This window comes from Fundulus heteroclitus, chromosome 23, assembly GCF_011125445.2.
Source record: "Fundulus heteroclitus isolate FHET01 chromosome 23, MU-UCD_Fhet_4.1, whole genome shotgun sequence".
Lineage (NCBI taxonomy): Eukaryota > Metazoa > Chordata > Actinopteri > Cyprinodontiformes > Fundulidae > Fundulus > Fundulus heteroclitus.
This window is the reverse complement of record NC_046383.1, coordinates 22,191,554-22,210,920: the sequence shown is the minus strand read 5'-3', so window position 1 is coordinate 22,210,920 and position 19,367 is coordinate 22,191,554. Positions and strand designations below refer to the sequence as shown.

The 19,367-nt window shown below is 41.0% G+C and overlaps 1 protein-coding gene across 4 annotated transcripts; it reads right to left on the bottom strand.

Annotated features, from left to right (window-relative positions):
- Window positions 1-485: 485 nt before the first annotated feature.
- Window positions 486-15,150, bottom strand: csf1ra (colony stimulating factor 1 receptor, a). Of its 4 annotated transcripts, none has more exons than XM_012849362.3 (22): window positions 14,990-15,140; window positions 14,663-14,735; window positions 13,108-13,395; window positions 12,734-13,021; window positions 12,515-12,651; window positions 12,271-12,436; window positions 11,982-12,183; window positions 11,544-11,659; window positions 10,798-10,909; window positions 10,489-10,688; window positions 10,291-10,382; window positions 10,041-10,167; window positions 9,343-9,447; window positions 9,122-9,232; window positions 8,843-9,005; window positions 8,675-8,757; window positions 8,485-8,600; window positions 8,025-8,147; window positions 5,362-5,473; window positions 5,166-5,265; window positions 4,146-4,257; window positions 486-1,921 (listed from the first exon to the last, which is right to left on the bottom strand). In XM_012849362.3, the coding sequence occupies exons 2-22, from the start codon at window positions 14,715-14,717 to the stop codon at window positions 1,775-1,777; spliced, it is 2,955 nt and encodes a 984-aa protein (XP_012704816.2). In that variant the 5' UTR covers window positions 14,718-14,735; window positions 14,990-15,140; the 3' UTR covers window positions 486-1,774. The 4 variants fall into 4 exon arrangements, 3 of the variants coding, with proteins under 3 accessions (XP_012704816.2, XP_012704891.2, XP_035983571.1); XM_012849437.3 differs by having other exon boundaries at window positions 14,663-14,732; XM_036127678.1 differs by lacking the exons at window positions 486-1,921; window positions 4,146-4,257 and having other exon boundaries at window positions 5,162-5,265; window positions 14,990-15,146.
- Between the last annotated feature and the right edge of the window lie 4,217 nt (window positions 15,151-19,367).

Sequence of the window (19,367 nt, the reverse complement as noted above, 5' to 3'; positions counted from 1 at the left end):
AAAATGCAATTATTAAGAAATTAGTTTTGGACACAATCCACTTAGTAAAATAAATGAATCTCAAAATGATTAATGACTGGTTTAGACAGAGCCTCTGACAGAAACAATAACACAGAAGGACTCTTCTGTAATGATGATTTATCTTATTACAGTCTGGATGTCTGGGCAAACAAGACAACAAAGACTCCAAATAAATGTGGTTTTAGCTTTAAACAAAGCAAAATCAATAAATGCCTGGGCCGATTTGAAGTGCGAAAAAAAGCCAGAACATTGCTAAAGAATGTTTAGATAGATCTACATACTTCCCTTAAATGATTTCTGACTTTAGCAACATTCAGAGAGATTGTGGGAAGCGTTCCAGACAAAACGCAGATTGGACGACGTCCAGCAGAAAACGGGAAGTGGGGAGAGAAGAAGACAAAGGCCACACAGTTTCTGTCTGCACAGGAAAACAAAAAAACACAAACTGCGAAGTTCTCCAGAGGTTCAGCGACACTGAAGAGGAAATCAGTCGTTTATTGGTAATGCTTTATTCCTCAACTGCACGTGCACTGATTTAAACAAAAAACACTCACTGAAACGTTGATGTGCTACAATCTACCGCATTTCAGTGGAAAATAAAGATAATCCTTGATTGTGTTTTATATCTCTATATATATATATGTACACTATGAGAAATCTCACCTGTGTTTCATTCAGATGCAAACACACACAAAATGCCTGACATCGCGCAAATTTGCAGTCTGTATCGCTCACATAGCTTATAAGTCATTCTAAAAATCATCACACATTTGGCAGTGTAGGCTGACTGCTACATACAGACATTAGTGAAACCTTTTTTTTTTTTTATCCAAACATTCAACTAATGCTGGAGATGAAAAGATCTAGTTTTGACTTACAAAATGGACATTTAAAAAAAATAAAACGAGAAAAAGAAGTTCACATTGTCAGATATGAAAGGTTTCTCTGGTGCAGAATAGATCCACAGATTTTGCTGCTGCTAAACTACGCTGAGCACTGGTAAATGAATTAAAGTGAAGCAGAACAATCACATGTTGCTAACCACTGGGCAGCCTTGTAAGTGTGTTGCAAGTAAAATAGCCATGACCGAGGCACAGAGGGAGAAAACAACACGGGCTTTCTTTGCCTTCTCGAATCGGTTGTTTTACCATGTTCAGATGTAAGAAACATTTGAACTTTAAGCTATAGAGGGAGAAGAAAAAAAACGTCTGAAGGAGACAAAATCCCAGATCAAGCTGTTTTAGCCCAGTGTTAGCAATTATATACCTGCTTCTTCTGCAAGCGCTTGCAATTGAATAATTAAAAGGAAGTGATCCTGCTGATTTCAACCTCCACAAAAAAAAAACAAGACTTATCATATGGCAGTAAAAACTGTCTTGCATATTGATGTTTTCCCAAAGACAGGGTGATATTTTTAATAGAGAACGGCTCTGAAAGCCCGCACGCTTGTTGACGTGTTTCCTCCCTCCGTGTCTGCAGCCGAGGTTAGAACTGGCAGTTTCTAGTCATGGTCTGCACAGAAGCGGGTCACATGCTTCGCTGCAGCCAGCCGTCTGTCTGGCGAGGCACAGTGGGCAAAAAATAGCTGAGAGGGTAACAGTCTGCAGCGCTTCACGCAAAAGGCCTCAGCCCACGGGCTGCAGCTGATCTCGCTTTATTTCTTTTTATTTTGTTACTATCATCATTATCCTCTTTTTTTGTTTTTGTTTTGGTGGTCAATGTTCCTACAAATGCATTGTTGTCCGGGGCTCCTTCAACAAAACTGATAGTTATTTGTCTTCATCAGAGGCTGCTCCTCTTCTTCGTGGTCACAAGACTGGTCACAAGGGCCGTCACGACACTTGGGCTCGTCATACGCGTCGGCCTCTGTGACCTCCTGCTGCATATTCTGGTAGATTACCTGAGGAAGGAAGCATATAACGGACTGATAAGTGCAACGGCCTTTTATTTAAAACACTTTCGCTGATTCCACATTTCGTCTGTGACAGGGACCTTTTTAGATTGCGATGTCCTTCAATCCGGCTTATTTCCTGCCATGATTCTCAGACTACGATACAAAGATAATGTTGCTTTTGGTGGTACTGAGATGACACGAATAAGCCAAAAACAACCAAGAAGATGACTGGTTCAAGTACCGAGATGTTTGCCTCCAACAGGGCTGTTCGCAGGAAGTGTGGCGTAGCATATTTCAAGGAAGAAATAAACCCCCAGCTGAACCAGAAGGTGAATCGAAAACGAGCTGTAGGGGGCTTCTTGTGTTGCTTTGACCCTCTCAGGTTACAACTTGGATCCAACATTAACATCCAACCCAACTCAACACCGTTCTAGCTGCCAGGCAGAAAACTGGTAGGATTTACCAGCCGTCGAACTGAGTTTCCAGGTTAATAACCAGTACTGAGACAAGCTAATAGCAAAATATGTTTCTATACTTTATGTATTCCAAACTCATGAAAAACATTTTAAGGACGCAGATGTTGCACATATATTTCCGGGGCTGTAAAAAAAAACCTTATCTGCTCTCTTACAGATTTCTTTAAAGGTTTCAGATCATCAGACTAATTTGAAATATCAAACATAACCAGAACATATGTAAAAAGTAATATTGGTATTTATTATAGGAAGGAAACTATCCAACCACACTGCCGGCCCTATGTAAAAACGTTATAAACCTGCCAGCTGTTGGTAGCAGCTGCCTCCAGGAATTTGCGATACCTAACAATGAGTCTATTACATTGGTATGGGAAAGTTTGGGCCCACTGTTCTCTGCAGAATTGATTTATTCAGATGCACTGGAGGGTTTTTGAGCATGAAAGGTCCGTTTAAAGCCACAGTATCTCCAATCTCATTTGGATTGAACGTCATCTGTTAAAATAAAAAAATTAAAAAAAGCCAGAGGTGGACTTGCTGGTGTGTTTTGGATGGTTGTCCTTCTGCACAACCCAAGTCAGATTGAACTTGAGGTCACAAACCTTCAGGACTTCCTGGTTGAGTAGCAGCCCATCACCCAGGTCCTGAAGCAACAAAGCAGCCCCATAACATCCCACTGGCATCGTAAGCCACCACCTTGTTTAATTGCTGTGTTAATTTTATTGCAGATGACAGAGACCTTCCAAAAAGTTTGGTTTGGGTCGCCACAGAATGTTTTACCAAAAGTCTTGCGGTTCATTGCAATGTTTTTTTTTTTTCAGAAAGCAAATCTGAGATAGGACTTTGTATTTTCTAGGTCAACATTGGTCTTTTGACCATCCTCCACAGATGCCATTTTCTCTCATACTCTTTATTTTTGAATGCATTGTTGAATCCTAAACTCCACTAAGGCAAGTGAGGCGTGCGGTGCTCTAGATGTTATCGGTTCCGCTGCAACGTCCCGGATTGATCGGGTCACTCCTGGGAAAGCATGTTTTTTCTCCATTTGTGAACAAGGGCTCTCTATGAGTCCCACAGCCTTAGAAAAGCTTTTCTAGCCCATTCCAGACTGGTTACAAACGTCAGTCGCTTTGTTTCTCAAATTTCTTTAGATCATGTCCAGAGGTATTTTGTATTTTGTGTTGCCAGACAGGTCCTGGTTAAATGATTTCTGGAAATATGGTAGTAATCAGACCCATATCAGTCCATTTTCCGGCGGCGCCCTGATGGCTGCGGCTGCATACAGCTTCCAACAACCTGCGAGCGTTTCTACAAGTCTAAGTATATAATTATGTAGTATAACCACTGGATTAACTACATTCTCACAAATGGCCGACGTGGTTTGGTCAGCTTTTCTCCCTCAACAAATTAAATAAGGTCATAAGAAAACTGCATTTTGTCTTTATTCAGTTTATCTTGGATATTATATTTAATGTTTTGGCTTAAATCATTCAAGTGGGACAAAAAACAGGAGAAGGGGCAAACTCTTTTCACGGCATTATGGACATGCGAAGAAAGAAACGACCGTCTTTCCTTCAGGGAATTCTGATTTTAGGGGTCTCGCTCTGGCTTTTTATTCCATGCTTGAAATTGCAACATTTTTCACTTCAAACATGTAGCACAACTTAATACGAATGTTCACAGTGTAATTGGAGCATCACATGTTTTAGTCCCTTTCACAGATTTGACTGAACCAGGCCTGAATCACAAAAACTCACCTGCTCCTCCTCAAGATGGCCCCCGAGTAGCTTTTCTATCATTTGTCCGATTTTGCTAAAGGTTGGACGGCTTGTGGGCTCCAGGTTCCAGCACATTTTCATGATGGCGTACCTGGAACCAAACAGGACAGACAGAGGGGTCTCAGTGGGGTCTCGGCAAAAAGCTCTAAAACCGACTCAGGAAACGCAGCGCGAGTGCAGCGTAGGTGCTGACGCAGTTCGATAAGAGAAGCTCGTTCATAAGAACCTTTCGGCCCTCGAGTCCCATTTTGAGGCCGTGAAATAGCGAGTTACACGGCTTCCTGGCTGTGCGATCATGTGGCTAACAGGCAGAACCGGGGCCTGACTCACAACAGGACAACAGATGATCAGGCCCTGACTCACTTCAGCCCCTTCCATTTCCACAGCTCAGTGATTCCGACTCGTGTGACGGCCGTGCTAAATTGGTGCACACAGATGTTGCGAGCACTTCAACCCCAGGACACGTCGAAAAAAAAAAAAAACGTCTCGTTTTTCACTTTGCAGTTTGAGCTTGCTGAATTTGAGGTTGAGTGAAGTGAAATCAGAAATAATGGAAGTGCTTTATTTGGTAATCTCGTTTATCAGTATTTTCAGATACGAGCTGGGCCTGAGGATATGGGAGCAGAAAGAGAAAAGCCTCTTTGTTTGGCCGTGATAGCCGGCTGCTTTTTCTGCGTGATGCTCTACTCAACTTGGAATTAATCATCAGCCTAAATGTTTTTAGCTTAAAAAGTCCCTTGCATGTTAGTTCATCTGTTACGTGCAAGCACTGCAACAAAATACTACGACTACTGCTCATGCACTGATAAGCTGGGAGGCATATATTAGGTCTGAGCTAATCCTAAAAACCCGTGCTAATGATCACTGGATGCCCCACTAAAACCCATCCTATAATGAAGCCGGGCTTGGCGGAGCTTTGCTTTATCATTGGGAAGTGTAATAGGGGCTAAGCTGGTTGCTGCAAGCAGAATCTTGCAGATAAGCGTACAGAAAGCTTACATTTCAAGTGGAGCAAAGTCGGGCTGGGACATCTGATAGCCGCGCTTCACCATCTTGTAGAACCTCGAGTCCACAGCCATGCTGGGATACGGACTCTGGCCTAGAGAGAGAGAGAAAAGAAAGCTTAAGATTTTTGCTGGCTGCTGCATCATGACTGAACAGATGAGTGCAGAGGAAGCTCTGCGCTTATTCCCACCCAAAGAGAAAATCTCCCATAAGAGGATGCCGTAGGACCAGACGTCACTCTGCACAGTGTAGACACAGTCAAAGATGCTCTCTGGGGCCATCCACTTCACAGGCAGACGGGCCTTCACACACAAAAAATAAAACATGAAATGAAACCACTCTGAATGAGTAGATAAATTGATCTTATGAGTTAAAACAGATATTTACAAGCATTGTATAAAAAGATTGCTGCACGAGAGAGTATGGCCCTTTATAAAAAAAATGCCACCATAAGAAAAAAACATTTTTTTTTGGAAATACTGAAACAACATCAACCAGGAAATTAAAGCTTGGGTATAAGTGGTTCTTCCAAATGGACAATGACCATAATAATTTCACCAAATTAGTTTCAAAGTACCTTAAGCAAAACAAAGTCAATGTTTTGGAGCGGCCTGATCTGAATCCCATAAAAACAATATTGTGTTCTGAGCTCAAAAGGTATTCTGGAACGAATGGGTCTGCAAACCTGACTCAGTTAAACCAGTTCTGTCAGGACGAATGGGCCAAATTTCCAGAAGCATTTGAATGAACACTCAAAAGGTTTGACTCAAGGTATACAGTTTAAAAGTAATGTTATGAAACACTAATTATGTATGTTTACTTCTGAATATAAAGAAAGTAAAAAAAAAAAAAAAAAATCTCATTATTTAGTTATTTAGCAAATAGAAACAATCTGGTAATCCTGAGTGACCTAAAACAGGGGAAGTTATAAATAAAATGAGTAGAATTTAAACAAATTTGGTCTGAAGTGACTAAAGCACTGAGAATGGATGTCATTGATTTCACTAATGTCAAGTTCTTTCAATCAACCAAGAGTTTGTATGTCCTGGACGGGGCGCACAGAGATCGGGATGTGAACAGGTTTAAAACAAGCACATTTACTGTCTTTAGTCAACATTGAAGTATTTAGTGCAATATTAGTGATTTAGATTCTGTCATTAAATCATATCCAACTACTGTCCACTCAGTAGTTAACTTTATTCATCATTGTTTTAAATCTCTGGTGCTGTTTTTTTAAGTTCTAATGAGCAAAACACCTTGAACACTTGAGAACTCTTATTTCACTGATACTTTTTTCGCTTTTTCTAATAATAAGTAGTGTAATTAAAATACTTAAATACATTGAGTCTTAATATGGTTCCAATATTTAAAATTCTCTTTTGCATATCAGGGGGTGGAAAAATAAAAATTATTATTTTTAGTAGTAAAAATTGCCACAAATTTGGTAATCGTATTCTACAATCAAGCCGTCCATGTTTTGTTTGCCACAGATTTTGAGAGAATTTAAAATAAGTTTAGTTCATGTTCAGTTAGTTAAGATCGTGTTTGAGGATTCAACAAAAGGCCAGCAGGCCTTGTTCTGAGGAGAAAACTCTGCTGCGATGTTAAAACCATCAAACAGAAGCTGTAAAAGTTGTGTTGTTTCAACCTTTAGTTGAGTTTTCTAAAGGTTTTGCTTCATGTTTCCAGGATCAACATACAGGTGCTTTTATTTTTGAAAGTAAAATACCGTAGATATTTGAAATCTGAAGATTTATCTTTTGAGATGCGTAACTTAAGATTTCCACTAAAGGTAAAAAGCCAAAAAAAGTAATAACTATTCAAAAGTGATCCTTCATAGTTTATTGAATTCAGGATCTTTCATTGCTGCAGATTATTGTGTTTAATTTTGTGTATTTTTGCATTTTCTAAATACCTTGATTTAACACGCCATTGTATTCTAGGATCTTAGTCTGAGAAAGTGTTCTTTATTAATAAATGCGTAGATTCGACTTACTTTAAAGTTGTAACTAGATTCCTAAATACATTTTGACAAATAAACATCTAAGATCATTAAGTGGACCTGAAATGCTACCATACTGTATCTGTAAGGTTTAAATTTGCACAATTTATTGTGGAACACAAGTGTCATAGTTTTGGAAGATCCAGATTTATATTAATGTAAATATGTTTTCCAAGGTCTCTGATAAAATTATGATTTATTACTTTCAAGTATTCCTTTTGTCTTTCATCTTATTAGTGAATGTAAACAAAATTTCCAGAAATGTTTTGGCAGCCTTAAGTAATATTTTTTTATTTTGTGACAGCAGAGTCACAAGTCTGCATGTTATTAGAATCTAACAAACTGTTTTTTGTTTTGTCGTCAGTTTTTTTTTAAGATTATAAGATGCCTTTTTGCTATAATTCTTTTATTATAATTTGTCTAATGGTTTTTCGTGCTGCTGCACACAGCTGGTCAGCTGGCAGAAGGAAGGCTGCTACAGCTCTCCATTGTTTTTGTCTTTTCCTAAATATATCCGGTCATGAAAAACATCAACAGTGATAACCTTTAAAAATCGTCAAGCTACCATTTGCATGTCTGTTAAGCAACCGACTGCAGGACAGATACCTGAGCAGATAGGGGTTAGGGGTAGGATTGAAAAATGAACTAAAAAAAAAAACTTGATATTCTGTACAATAGACACAGCAGGTACTAGATTTAGCTTTTTTTTTTTCTTTACCTTTTTCCTTGAGTCTGTGTCAAAATAACACTTTAGTATTTTTACTTAAGGGTATCACACTGTGACACACATACTGGGTCATGCCTGCATGGTATAGGGGTCAAAGTTAGCTGCCATCTACTCAAGTGCTTACGTTGCCCTTCACGACGTAGTTGGAGTCATTCATTATGTCTCGGGCCAAGCCGAAGTCACAAATCTTTGCCTCTCTGCGGCTGGTCAGGAGGACGTTCCTGGCGGCGACGTCTCTGTGGATACACTGAAGAAAGACAAAGTCACACAGTTTGTCTTCTGTTGTGAAGCCATGTGTCATAAAAAGCAATCGGTTTAGTGTGTTTCCTAAATATAGCAGCAATTTTATGATGAAAGGCGTCAAACTATTACCAGTTAAATGGATATAATAAAAAAATGCAAAGGGGGAAATTCCCGTTCTAACACCCCATGAATGATTTCACAGCCCTCCTTTTCGTGGTGGAATTAGCATCAGTGGAAATATTTTCTCTTCTCTCTGCGACACTTTCCAGAAATGGCATAAGAGCCGCTCTTATATAATTTCACAGAAGTGTTTTCGTAATAGAGATTTTGTGTATTCGTACATTTTTTGCAGCAAGAAAGTCAAGGCCCTGCGCGACTTGAAGGGAGAATCTCAGCAGGTCGTCTATGTCCAGCGGCCAGTCACCAGTCTCCTCGCACTCTGTTTCTGGACAAGAAACTGAGAGAGATGTTGATCAATGTGTTATTCTATCTTTCCCGCTGTGCAGATCCAGTTTTCAGAGCTGCGTGTACCTCGAGGTTGCTCTACATTTGGCAGCTGACTGGGTCTCATCTCCAGGTAACTGCTTGACGCCACGCTGGAGATCCCACTGTCACTGTTGAATGAATGATCACAATAAGTGGATTTTCTTTCTTTTTTAATTCATTCAATGGTGCTAGGTTCCCTGTTTAAAAACAGACCTTCTGATAAACTGCTTCTGAATGCAAATGTTTTTATAATCAATCGAGCTCTCCTCGATGTCGGGAATGTTCATGACGAAGTTTACGAAAGTCTCCGCCTTCTGGCGCAGGAAGTTCAGAAGGTCGCCGAGGCTGCAGTACTCTGTGATCACAAGCACCGGTCCTAGAGAGGAAACACACTTTTAGAGGGTTTTCATGCAATTTACTATGTAATACCAGATTTTGCATGGATTCAACAAAGTTTCATAAGCCTTTTTTTTTTTTTTTGTGCCATCTGACCTCCATAAGTACAGGCCCCGAGCAGATTGACTATGTGTTTGTGGTGCCCCAAGTGGCTCAGGATCTTCAGCTCAGACATTAAGGCCTCCTTCTCATCTGAATGGGCACAGGCTGCAAATACAGAGTACGAACCACACAAATTAGTTTTTTATTGGTATTTAACTGTTTTATGGGGTTAATTGGAATAAAATACCATGTCTCTGGTAGATAGTTGATCTCACCTTTTAACATTTTCACAGCCACGCGCATGACGTTGTCCTCCTTTCCTAGACCGTAAGCCGTTGCTTCAACAACTTTTCCAAATGCACCCGCACCCAAAATCTTTCCTGTTAGGAGACAAAGCACACAGGGGCAACATTTCTAGCGTTTTCAGCTGTGTTCACCAAACATTTTCAGTATTATTATTTTTTGATTCTCTATTTCAAGCATTATCTTGATGTTTAGCCAACCTAATGCTTCAGGCTAAGCTAGGCAGGGCAGATTATTATTTATACTGCCGTTCTGTTGGAAGGTCCTGTTAAAACAGAGTCACTCCTCTCCCCTTCCACCACATGCTTACTCAAGTCAAACACTATGCAATCAGTTGAACTCCCTTTGGTAGATACATTTTGCACAGTATTATACTTAGGATTGAAACTGTTTAGATTAAATGTTTGAATTTCACTATAATTAGGTTCTACTGGACAGAATTGGATTCATCTGAATTAAAATAGAGACAGATTTTTTGTTATATAACTGGATGTAATTGGGACCAGATTGCCTTGTAAAGAGCCTTTAGAAGTTCCAGACTGTTGCTTTATAAATATAATTAATCATTTAATGTTAAAATCACATTAAATTAACTGAATTCATTTCAGTGATAATCAAAAAAATTACATTTAAGATTATGTGTATAAATTAAAATGGGCATTTATGTAACCTAGTTTGAGCTTGTCTCTTGGAAACTCCCACTTCTCGTTGTATGGCAGCTGCGTGGGGTCAATAAATGTGTAATTGTTGCCATCCCTCGCCTCTATGATCTTCCAGCGGATTTCATAGCGGGGTTTCTGCAAATTAAAGTGAAAAACAGGTCTTCAGTTTTATCAAATCTGTCAACTTTCCTGTAGTCCTTCATTTAGGATGAAAACCAATCGTGAAGTGGAGCTTTCAGTATTTAAAATGTATTTTACCTGCTTATATTTGTAAAGTAGAATAACCAACAGAAGCAGGAAGATTGCCAGAATTCCTGCAGCTCCACTCAAGGTGGTGTTAAAGAGCTTGTCTGTTCAATTAGAGAGAAAATGTATATTAATGCTCCAGTTTGAATCACACAAATCAAGACATGTGATTGTAATCTTAAAGATCTAGAAGAAACATCAGATCCTCACCAGACACCTCCATGGCAAGCGTGTCTCGGCTCACGCCTACAAGGTTGAAAGCTACGCACTCCACCGTCATCCTCTGGCTGGACGGTCCAACTGTGAGGACACTCTCCACCTCCACAGCTCCGTACTCCTCCCTCTGGACTTCCACAGTGGGAGCCTGGAGAGGGATGGCCAGCTGCAAGCCTGAGGTGTTCTCATTGCACCTAAACCCCAGTCAGAGAAACATAAATAACAGTCTTTATAATCTTGATGTCTAATGTATAGAGTAAACTTAGTGCCAACCATTAGACATTACAGTCAAGTTGTACTCACGTGGGTCGTATTCCCATGCACTGATACCAAATGATCCTTGGAGCGGGATAGCCGAATGAGGTGCAAGTCAGAGTGGTTACATTTTCCCATCTAACGACCGCATTGGGTCTCTCTGGCAGAGAACAGAGAAAAATAAAAACAGCACCCTTTAAAAATGTCTTTGGACCGAGCCCTACGTGACTTTTGAGAAAACAGAAAAATAATATGTTCTTTTGTGTGACAAAACGCAAGAGTTTTTGTGATTCTTGCAGCAAAAAAAGCAATGGGTTTGAATGCGGGTTGCGGGGTTTCTGGTTGAGTATATGCAATGGATAAATGGGTGGTCCCGAGTTTCTAGGGCGAGATCTCAATGTTAGTTTACATTTCTTGTTATTTATATACAGCTCCACAGTCTAATATTTTGTCCTTTTTTGCTGCATCTCACAATTCATTTGAGAGATTTTAAAAATCTTTGCGGGATCTCCTAGAGATCCAAAATTCTCCAATGTCACTGGCATGACTGAGTGACGTTAAAGCAGCACTCTATAACATCTAGCCACTAGGGGCACTAGTGCCCTGAAGCTCACTGGAAACACTGCACTGTCTCAAAATGAAACTGATAGCAGACCTGAAAATGGTTTAATATATCTCAAATTAAGGTGATAATGGGATCAAAACTCACACTGTGCTGCTTTAAGATCTATTAAACGTTGAAGGACATCCTTTGTCAGTCTAAGAGGAACGACAGCTTAATTTGTGCAACTTACGATACATTTGGACTTGAAACGAGATGGATGCGTTGGCCAAATCACTCTTTGCATAGAAAGTATATTGTCCTTGCTCCTGTATGTTCAATCTCTTCAGCTGCAGAGTCGCGTGGTATCTAATGAAGAACAAAAACAAAAAAAGGATCTTTTAACTAGGAAACAAGAAATATTTATGAACTAAGAAGAAGTGACTAATTTTGCGGTTTGTTTTCAGACAGTTCCTATATGTCACTCCTGGATAAGTCCAGATTTTAAAAAGAGAACATTGTTCTTCCCTTTAGCAGTTTTTTTGACCTGAGTGGGGATATGGTGACCTTCGTGTTCCTGGTCAAATTTACACAAAACGCGCTGACAGCATTTCAGAACAATTTCCTCTTCTGCAGTACAGCCTGACTGAGGATCGACGCTCTCTATTATTTCTATTGCTCCAAGCTGCACCTGTTGTTGTATCGGATGAACTTGTGCTCCTGTGTGGGTGTGTTGGGTGATGTTGGAGTCAGCCATCGGTGCTCGGTAATATGAGGGTAGGCTTCGATCAGCAAGCTGAGCTCCAGGTCTTCTCCCTCGTTCACCACAACAGAAAGCCCCTTGGGGGCCAGTTTGGGTGAGAGCTGGGGCAGCAGCCTGATGTAGGGCTTGTCTGTTTTAATATATGAAAAGTTCAGAAAATCATCAGCTTTTTATAGATTTTAAAGGTAAACTATAGAAAATGTGTTTTGTTTCTTACCCACAACCAGCAGGTATGTGGTTGTACTGTTCACCCCAGCTTCGTTAGTACCAATGCAGGATATGTTTCCTGTGTCTGCGAGGTCCACAGCAGAGATGGTAAGGATGCTCTGGATGTCCAGACGATTCTCTCCATTGGAGCGAACTGTCTCCTCTATTGTTGGCTTCTGAAACGAGGAGTAAAAATCTGAGCCACAGTCCAGGTAAATCTTACAGACGAGCCTTCGACAGTGCCTCCCACTGACCGTTTTGGTGGTATATTTCCACGTGACATTGTAGTTGAAGTTGGGGTTGTGCGTCGTGCAGCGAATCTTAATTTCTTCCCCAACTATCCGGACGTATTCATCTGTCTCCAAGAAGACATACGGAGGGAAGCGAAGCTCTAGAGCGAGAAGAAAATATGTGAATGTTTTGACATTAAGAAAGTTGCAGTGAATCGGTTTTCCACGGCAAAGGAGTCTCACTCTGAATGACGTTGACGGAAAAGGCCTTGGAGGTCCTTTCCACTCCATTGATCTTAGCCGTGCAGACATAGTCAGCATTGAAGCTCGGGTGGAGGCTGTGGATGAGGATGCCACGGTGTTTGTCCACAGTGTAGTTCATTCCCGGTGGCACAGTGGTGCCGTTGTCCATACGGAGGCCCAGATCAGTGGCCGAAGGGTCTGTTAGCAGACAGGGCAGCAGGAAGTCCTCACCCTCCTTCCTCACTACACGCAGAGATATGCTGCTAGTCCAGAACACTCGCTGAGGGTCTGAAATGGACACGAAAATGTGAGTAATCAGCCTAAATAATCACAGAATTCTGATCAAACAACAAGTCTCAACTGATCCCACTCACCTTTCACGTACACATGCAACGAGGAGGCAAAGTCACTGGATTTGGGCCCAGCAGTGTAGAAGCACTTGTAAGTTCCAGTGAATTCTGCCGAAGGGCGATCCACCTTGAACGTGCGGACGTTCCCGCTTCCTCGGGACACAAAGCGCCTGTGCTTGGGCAGCCTGGGTTGCCAGCTTACAGGTCCGTCGCCCTCACACCTCAGATCCAGAGGCCTCCCGGCCCTAACCATCACCTCAGAGCCTGTCACCACCTTGGAATTGACTTTGATTATGGGGCGCCTCCATTCCACTGTTGTAGCAAAATAAATGTTTTCTTTAGATCATTCAAGATTTAGTGTCTATTTTAGTCTGTTCAACCACTTGTCAGATCAACGAGTCAGACTTATTTTGGAATGTCTACCTCCTTTTTGTATAATATCCACTTCTGCTTTTCATTGAAAAAAAAATATCCAAAGTGATTCAGGGACTGTTCCTGTTGTATTAATGCCAAAAATGTTTGACACAAGAAGCACATTCAAGCAATTCACACACCAAGAGAAAGAACAACAGCTAAATTCAAAGATTTGCGAACTGTTAAAAGGGACTGCAACAAATGAGTCATTTTTGTGATGAAGACTAATCATCTCTTTTATGGCTTTAGTAAGAATTTTAGCAAGAACTTTAGCAAGTTTAGTAAGAACTTTGTGCATCACAACAGGCAAGTGGATGGGTGATTTTAGAGCAATAAAGTCTCTTCTGTTCTGGATCTTCTACTGAAGTCTTCTCATTTTTTTCTTCTCAAAGTTTCCTTTTAGAACGCTGTGTTTTGACTCTCAAAGGAGAACTGAGATTCCACGTTCAGCATTTTCTCTATTCACCGCATTATTTCTCACAGTAACTGGGATTTAAATGTTGTTTCACGCCAATCAGCAGTTCCGTGCTTAACGTCCGTGTGTCCATAAACAGATCCTATCCCTCTTTTGTTCAAGTAAGTGAAACCTTTATCCAAGCTGAAAATAACCCTAATTAGATCTCCTGAAGTGATCCCAGAGCAAGTAAAGCTAATCCATTCAGCCCCCAATGAGATCAAAATTAGAGGATTTCACATGTTCAGATTTAAACACTTTAAGCGGCAAAATAATAGCTGGTGGATGATAACCATTTATCCCAGTCAAAGCTGTGTCAAAATGCAGCGGGTGGAAAAAAAAAAGAAGGAGAAAATATCTCAAGAATGACCCCATAAACAACTCATGATGTTCTGTTCAATTGTTCTGCTCATTAGACACAGCATTGTGTACAATTTCCACAAGCCACGAGTGGAAGCAATAGCATGCTCTCACAGAAAAGCCTGACATTTGCATTTGATAACCGTGTGGAGCAAATGAAACCGTTGTGTCTGGATATAACTAACCTGTTTAAAGTTTTACGCATTAACCCATATTACCAAACCAGCACTGCTTAATTTGCCTAATTTAAATTGTGGGATACACACATGAAGCTGTAGCAGGTAAGGAATAAAATAGGACAGCAAACAGGATTGACATTGGATCATCTCGGCAGTGTTTGTACCGTCTTACCTGAAGCTGCAGAGGCCGCGAGCGCCAGCAACAGCGTGAGGTGGGGCTGCATCATGGATGAACTCCAGACCTGCTGGTTGAAAAGCATTACTGGCTTCTAAACACTCTGCATTTGATTTGGAGTGTTTCAGAGAAAGAAAAAGACAGAGATGTGGGAAGACTGTCTAGGACGTTATGTTATCATTGCATTCCTTCTTTTACTTCTCTTTTCTAACCGCTTAGAGAAGCTATGGTGTGAGAAAGAGCATTTTATAACTGATAAAGAGCAAACAGGAAAAAAAACAAAATATTTCATTATTGATGCGAATGTCTGTTAAATATTCTCACCTCCAGATGTCTTCAGCTTGAAGGAGGGATGTAATAACTTCCCACGGTTTTGGAAGTTCCCAGCATCCAAACGCGGACACACGAGTTCCTTCCTCACTCTGTTTGTCTTTGCCCTTATTCCTCCTTTCTGCTTGTTTACGGTCACACAGAAAACATCAGTGAGCAAAGTCTGGAGGGTGGAGGGAATTGTGCATGTGTCAAGGAGGAGGCGGTTCAACTTATCATGCTTGACAAATTAATGAGGCATTTCAAATTTGACAGAGAGAGGCCCAGTACAGACAGCCATAGAGGTGCTACTTATCTGTATCAGTGCTGACCTGTGGCTGCAGGGCTTTCTTGGCTGCAGAACATATGAGGAGACAGGGTAGTGACAGACTGCAGACATGTAATGCATTTAAAAAATATGTGACCATATAGTAGATCCAATTAAATATTACATTTATATAGTTCCAATTCTCAATAACTGTAATCTAAACACAGATTGAATCTATGGTATACAACTTCAATCAAGTTCTGTCCAACTCTAATCCAAACTATTACATCCATCCTCAATCTACACCCATGCTGGGTGGTAGGTGCTGGTGCCTATCTCTAGCAGTCATTAAGCCAGTCCATCACACACTAACATCCAAGGGCAATTTGGAGAGACCAATTAACCAAACAGTAAATATTTTTGACGGTCTCAGTACCCTGAGAGAACCCATGCATAGAGAACATTCAGAAAGATTTGAACCTGGGACCTTCTTGCTGTAAGGCAACAGTGCTACCAACTGTGCCACTGTGCAGTCCTACAATCTGTCCCAGTACAATGGAATCAAGCTAAAGGGCAAGTTCAATCGAAGAAACTCATCGCCTGCCTCCATTCAGAGTCCGATCCGCCTCTGATGTGAGCCAATCAGCTACGAACTGCACCTCCATGAAGCCAATCAGCATCCCGCGCTCATCTTAAAAGCAACTTCAAATCCACGTCTCAGCCTGCAAACCAGCAAGCGCAAACGGATTGCATGTCGGATTTCGAATCAGATGTCCGATTCAACCCACCCCCGACCCCTTCTCCACCATCGTAGCTGAGTTCATCTAGCTTCCAAGACGTTCCTCCATCCTCAACCCATCAGAGTGTTTTCTCCCTTCAGTCTTCAGCACTTCCTATCACCTCGTTATTGGTCCGGCAGAAGACCACCATGTTGGGCCTGGTTCTGCCAGAGGTTTCTTCCCAAAGGGGAGTTTTTCCTCTCCACAGTCGCTTCAAGCTTGATCATCATGGACAGTTCATGCAAACCTGTGTTTATCAAGTTGGACATCTATCTTAAACAGATCACCATATGGACTGAACAAACTTCTTCTATCTCCACTCCACCACCAGTTTCAGACCTGGGGGGAACATCCCTGTTCTCATACATCTACTTATGCATATTAAAGTATAATTCAGCATTAATGTTCCTGCCGAGGTCTGAGCGCCAAAGACTTAAAATATTGTGTCAATAAAATCCTTCTAATTGCCATTTCTTTCTCTGTGAGTTTTTCAGATTGAAATCATACAGTTGGACATGTACTACATACATCTATCCATTTTCTTACACGTCTATTCCTTGTGGGGTCGCAAGGGGTGCTGGTCTCTATCTCCAGCTGTCAATGAACGAGAGGCGGGGTACACCCTGGACAGGTCACCAGTCTAGCACTAGATACAGTCCAATTTAATCTTAAACATCAAACAGTTAAGTCAATCCATCCATCCATCCTTTTTCTTTCATGAGGGAATCCCACATATCTCTCTCACCAGCAATTCACTCTGTTGGTCAACTGACCATTCTGATTAGATGGCTGAAAAACCTCAACTGTATCCTTTTGGATTTAGTGGCTACTCTAAATGCCCAATCCACCAATGTCACTACCTCCCCTTACTAGAATATAAGAGCTCCTCACCTGTTCTCTAAGGTTTGTATCTGGGATCTCTATTCTTTCAGTCACAATCCAAATGTCATGACCACAGGTTCGGGTCAGAATGTACACTGGCTAACTTAGAGGTTCGCTTTTTCCTCACAAGTAAGAATCAGCGTTTGCAGTACTGCAGACAAAGTCCCAATCCATCAATTAGTTTTGCATGCTGTCTTATCATTACTGCTGAATAATACACCAAGACACTTGAACCCTTCCCCTTGAGTCAGAGACTTACCCCGAGTATGAACAGATTTTTGTAGTGGCTGCTTAGCACTGTGATTTTCTATAAACTGGCCAAGAGTACGCTCAAGGCCATGGTCTGAAAATGGCAACATAACCCCATCATCTCCCAAAAGGCAAAGATCAGACCCTGTGGTCCCCAGAACAGACAACTCTCATAAACTACACCTTGAGAGCCTGTCCATGAACAACATGAACGGTGAACAACATATACTTTGTTACAAGAACACGGACAAAGTTCTCGCCCTGTTCATACATGGGTGTGATATCCCTTAAAAACATCCCTAAGCACGCCATACCGCTGAAGCAGCCCCACACAAAATCGCTTGAGGGGCAGGGTTTTAGCTCCTCTCCAGATCCTCAAAACACATGTAGACCAGAGAGCCAAACCTCCCTGACACGCTCACCAATTCAGCAATAGTAAAACTGATGTTCACCCTTTCACGGCCAGGACAAAATTCCTATGGCTCCTGCTCAGTCCAAGCTTTGACAACTGGTCATGGCCTATTTTTCCAGCAAACTTTCCCTGGAAAGATGAGCAGTATGACATTTAATAGTTGAGGCAATGTTGAAGAGGTGTGTCAGCCATGGCATCTCCACAACATCTAGTGTTTAGCCTCTCTGGGAAAATCTCCAATTCACTCCTGGATCTCTGTTGCCAGAGAGCTTTTTAGTATTGTATCCACCCTCTGCAGTATCCCACTTCAAACCAAAACCAGCATTAGAATTGTGGATCCATAAATTACTGTGCATGAACCTCCTCAAGATCAACTAAGAATCATTCTCACAATCCTTCTGTCTACCGAATACCTGTTCTCTGCTTCTTGAGTACACAAGAACAACCAAAACCTACGGGTCTCCTCCTTTAGCTTGATTGCTTCCAGCACCGCTGGTGTCTGCCAATGAGTCCTCTGGCTGTGGCTGTGACAACATGGTCCATCTAGATGCTAGATCTCCACCTTAATCTAAATATGAGAGAAACTCCCAGAAGAGTAAGTTGAAGATTTCCCAAGCGCTTATGAACCTTCTTCTGCTCAGTCATGCTATTCATTATGGACATCTCATGTCTAGAATAGCTGGTCAATCAGCAAAATACTGCATAGATTTAAATCAGGGAATTAAATCTTGTCTGTACCCTAGGTCCAAATAACTCTAGACTATATTTATATTGATAATAATTGTTGAAAAGGCATCTAAGAAAGAACAGGATATCATGAGCTATCGACATTTCAGCAATCACTCATGCTAAGTGACATAGTACACATAAATAATGGTAGCAATAGTTGTGTTAGTCCTTCCAAGAAAGAGTAATACTTAAACACATAGGCACTGAGCCAGCAGTACTTTCAATGGAAATGAAAAACAGAGAAGGTACACATTTGATTAAATCCATAGCTTTTCAGTGGGTTTATACAGCAGGATAAACCTTCTGTGTTGTGATGTGTGGATTTGGAGTAGGACCCAAGTGCAGACAGGTATGTGGGATGAGCATCATGTCAATTTTAATGATGCCAGAAACAGGAGTAACAAGATGAGAACAGGATGGGCAGAGTAATGAGTAGTGTAACAAACTAACTAAGGAGGATTCAGCAAAGATCAGTGACAATTGGAGAGCTGAAACACTGAAGGAAGAGTGGAGAATGACACTGGATGCAGGTGAGTTAATTAGGGAATTATGTGTAGAAGCTCAGGCAAAATGGAGGCAGGAAAAATAAGGGAAGAAGATTAACAGAGGGAACTGAGCTAAAACACAAAAGAACTACTAAACAAGGGGAAAATGTGTTAAAATACCATCTGTTGTGTCTGCCTGTATACATTGTTTGCGCACATCCTGAGCCGGTGTCTGTCTCAAAACAAAATATACTGCGTGGTGACAATAAAGATTCCTGATTTTTAAAAGACTCATGGGACTAAATTAGAATGCACAGGGAACAGAACACAGGAATAAACTACAAAACTAAATGGGAAGAAATTAACTAGTTTGGAACCTCATTACAGACAATAATGAACACAGAGAAAGGAACATGATATGGCAAGATGATATAGAATATAATAAACAACAAGGAAATTACATAAACACAGACGTCAAAGAAAAAAATCAAAGCCTCACTGAAACCAGCTAAATTTGGTTTAGTTTATTTTTTTTAGCTCTTTAGACACATTACCAATTTCACAAAAAAGATTCCAGAAAACTCAAAAA

What these genes read in the sequence shown, in the direction of transcription:
- csf1ra (XM_012849362.3), bottom strand. Translation starts at nt 14,717, where the DNA reads ATGATGCAGCCCCACCTCACGCTGTTGCTGGCGCTCGCGGCCTCTGCA. An exon ending in TACTTTACAAATATAAGCAG is followed by an intron (nt 10,168 to 10,290) that starts GTAAAATACATT and finishes TTTAATTTGCAG; the next exon opens with AAACCCCGCTATGAAATCCG. An exon ending in ACTTTCTTGCTGCAAAAAAT is followed by an intron (nt 8,148 to 8,484) that starts GTACGAATACAC and finishes GTCTTTCTTCAG; the next exon opens with TGTATCCACAGAGACGTCGC.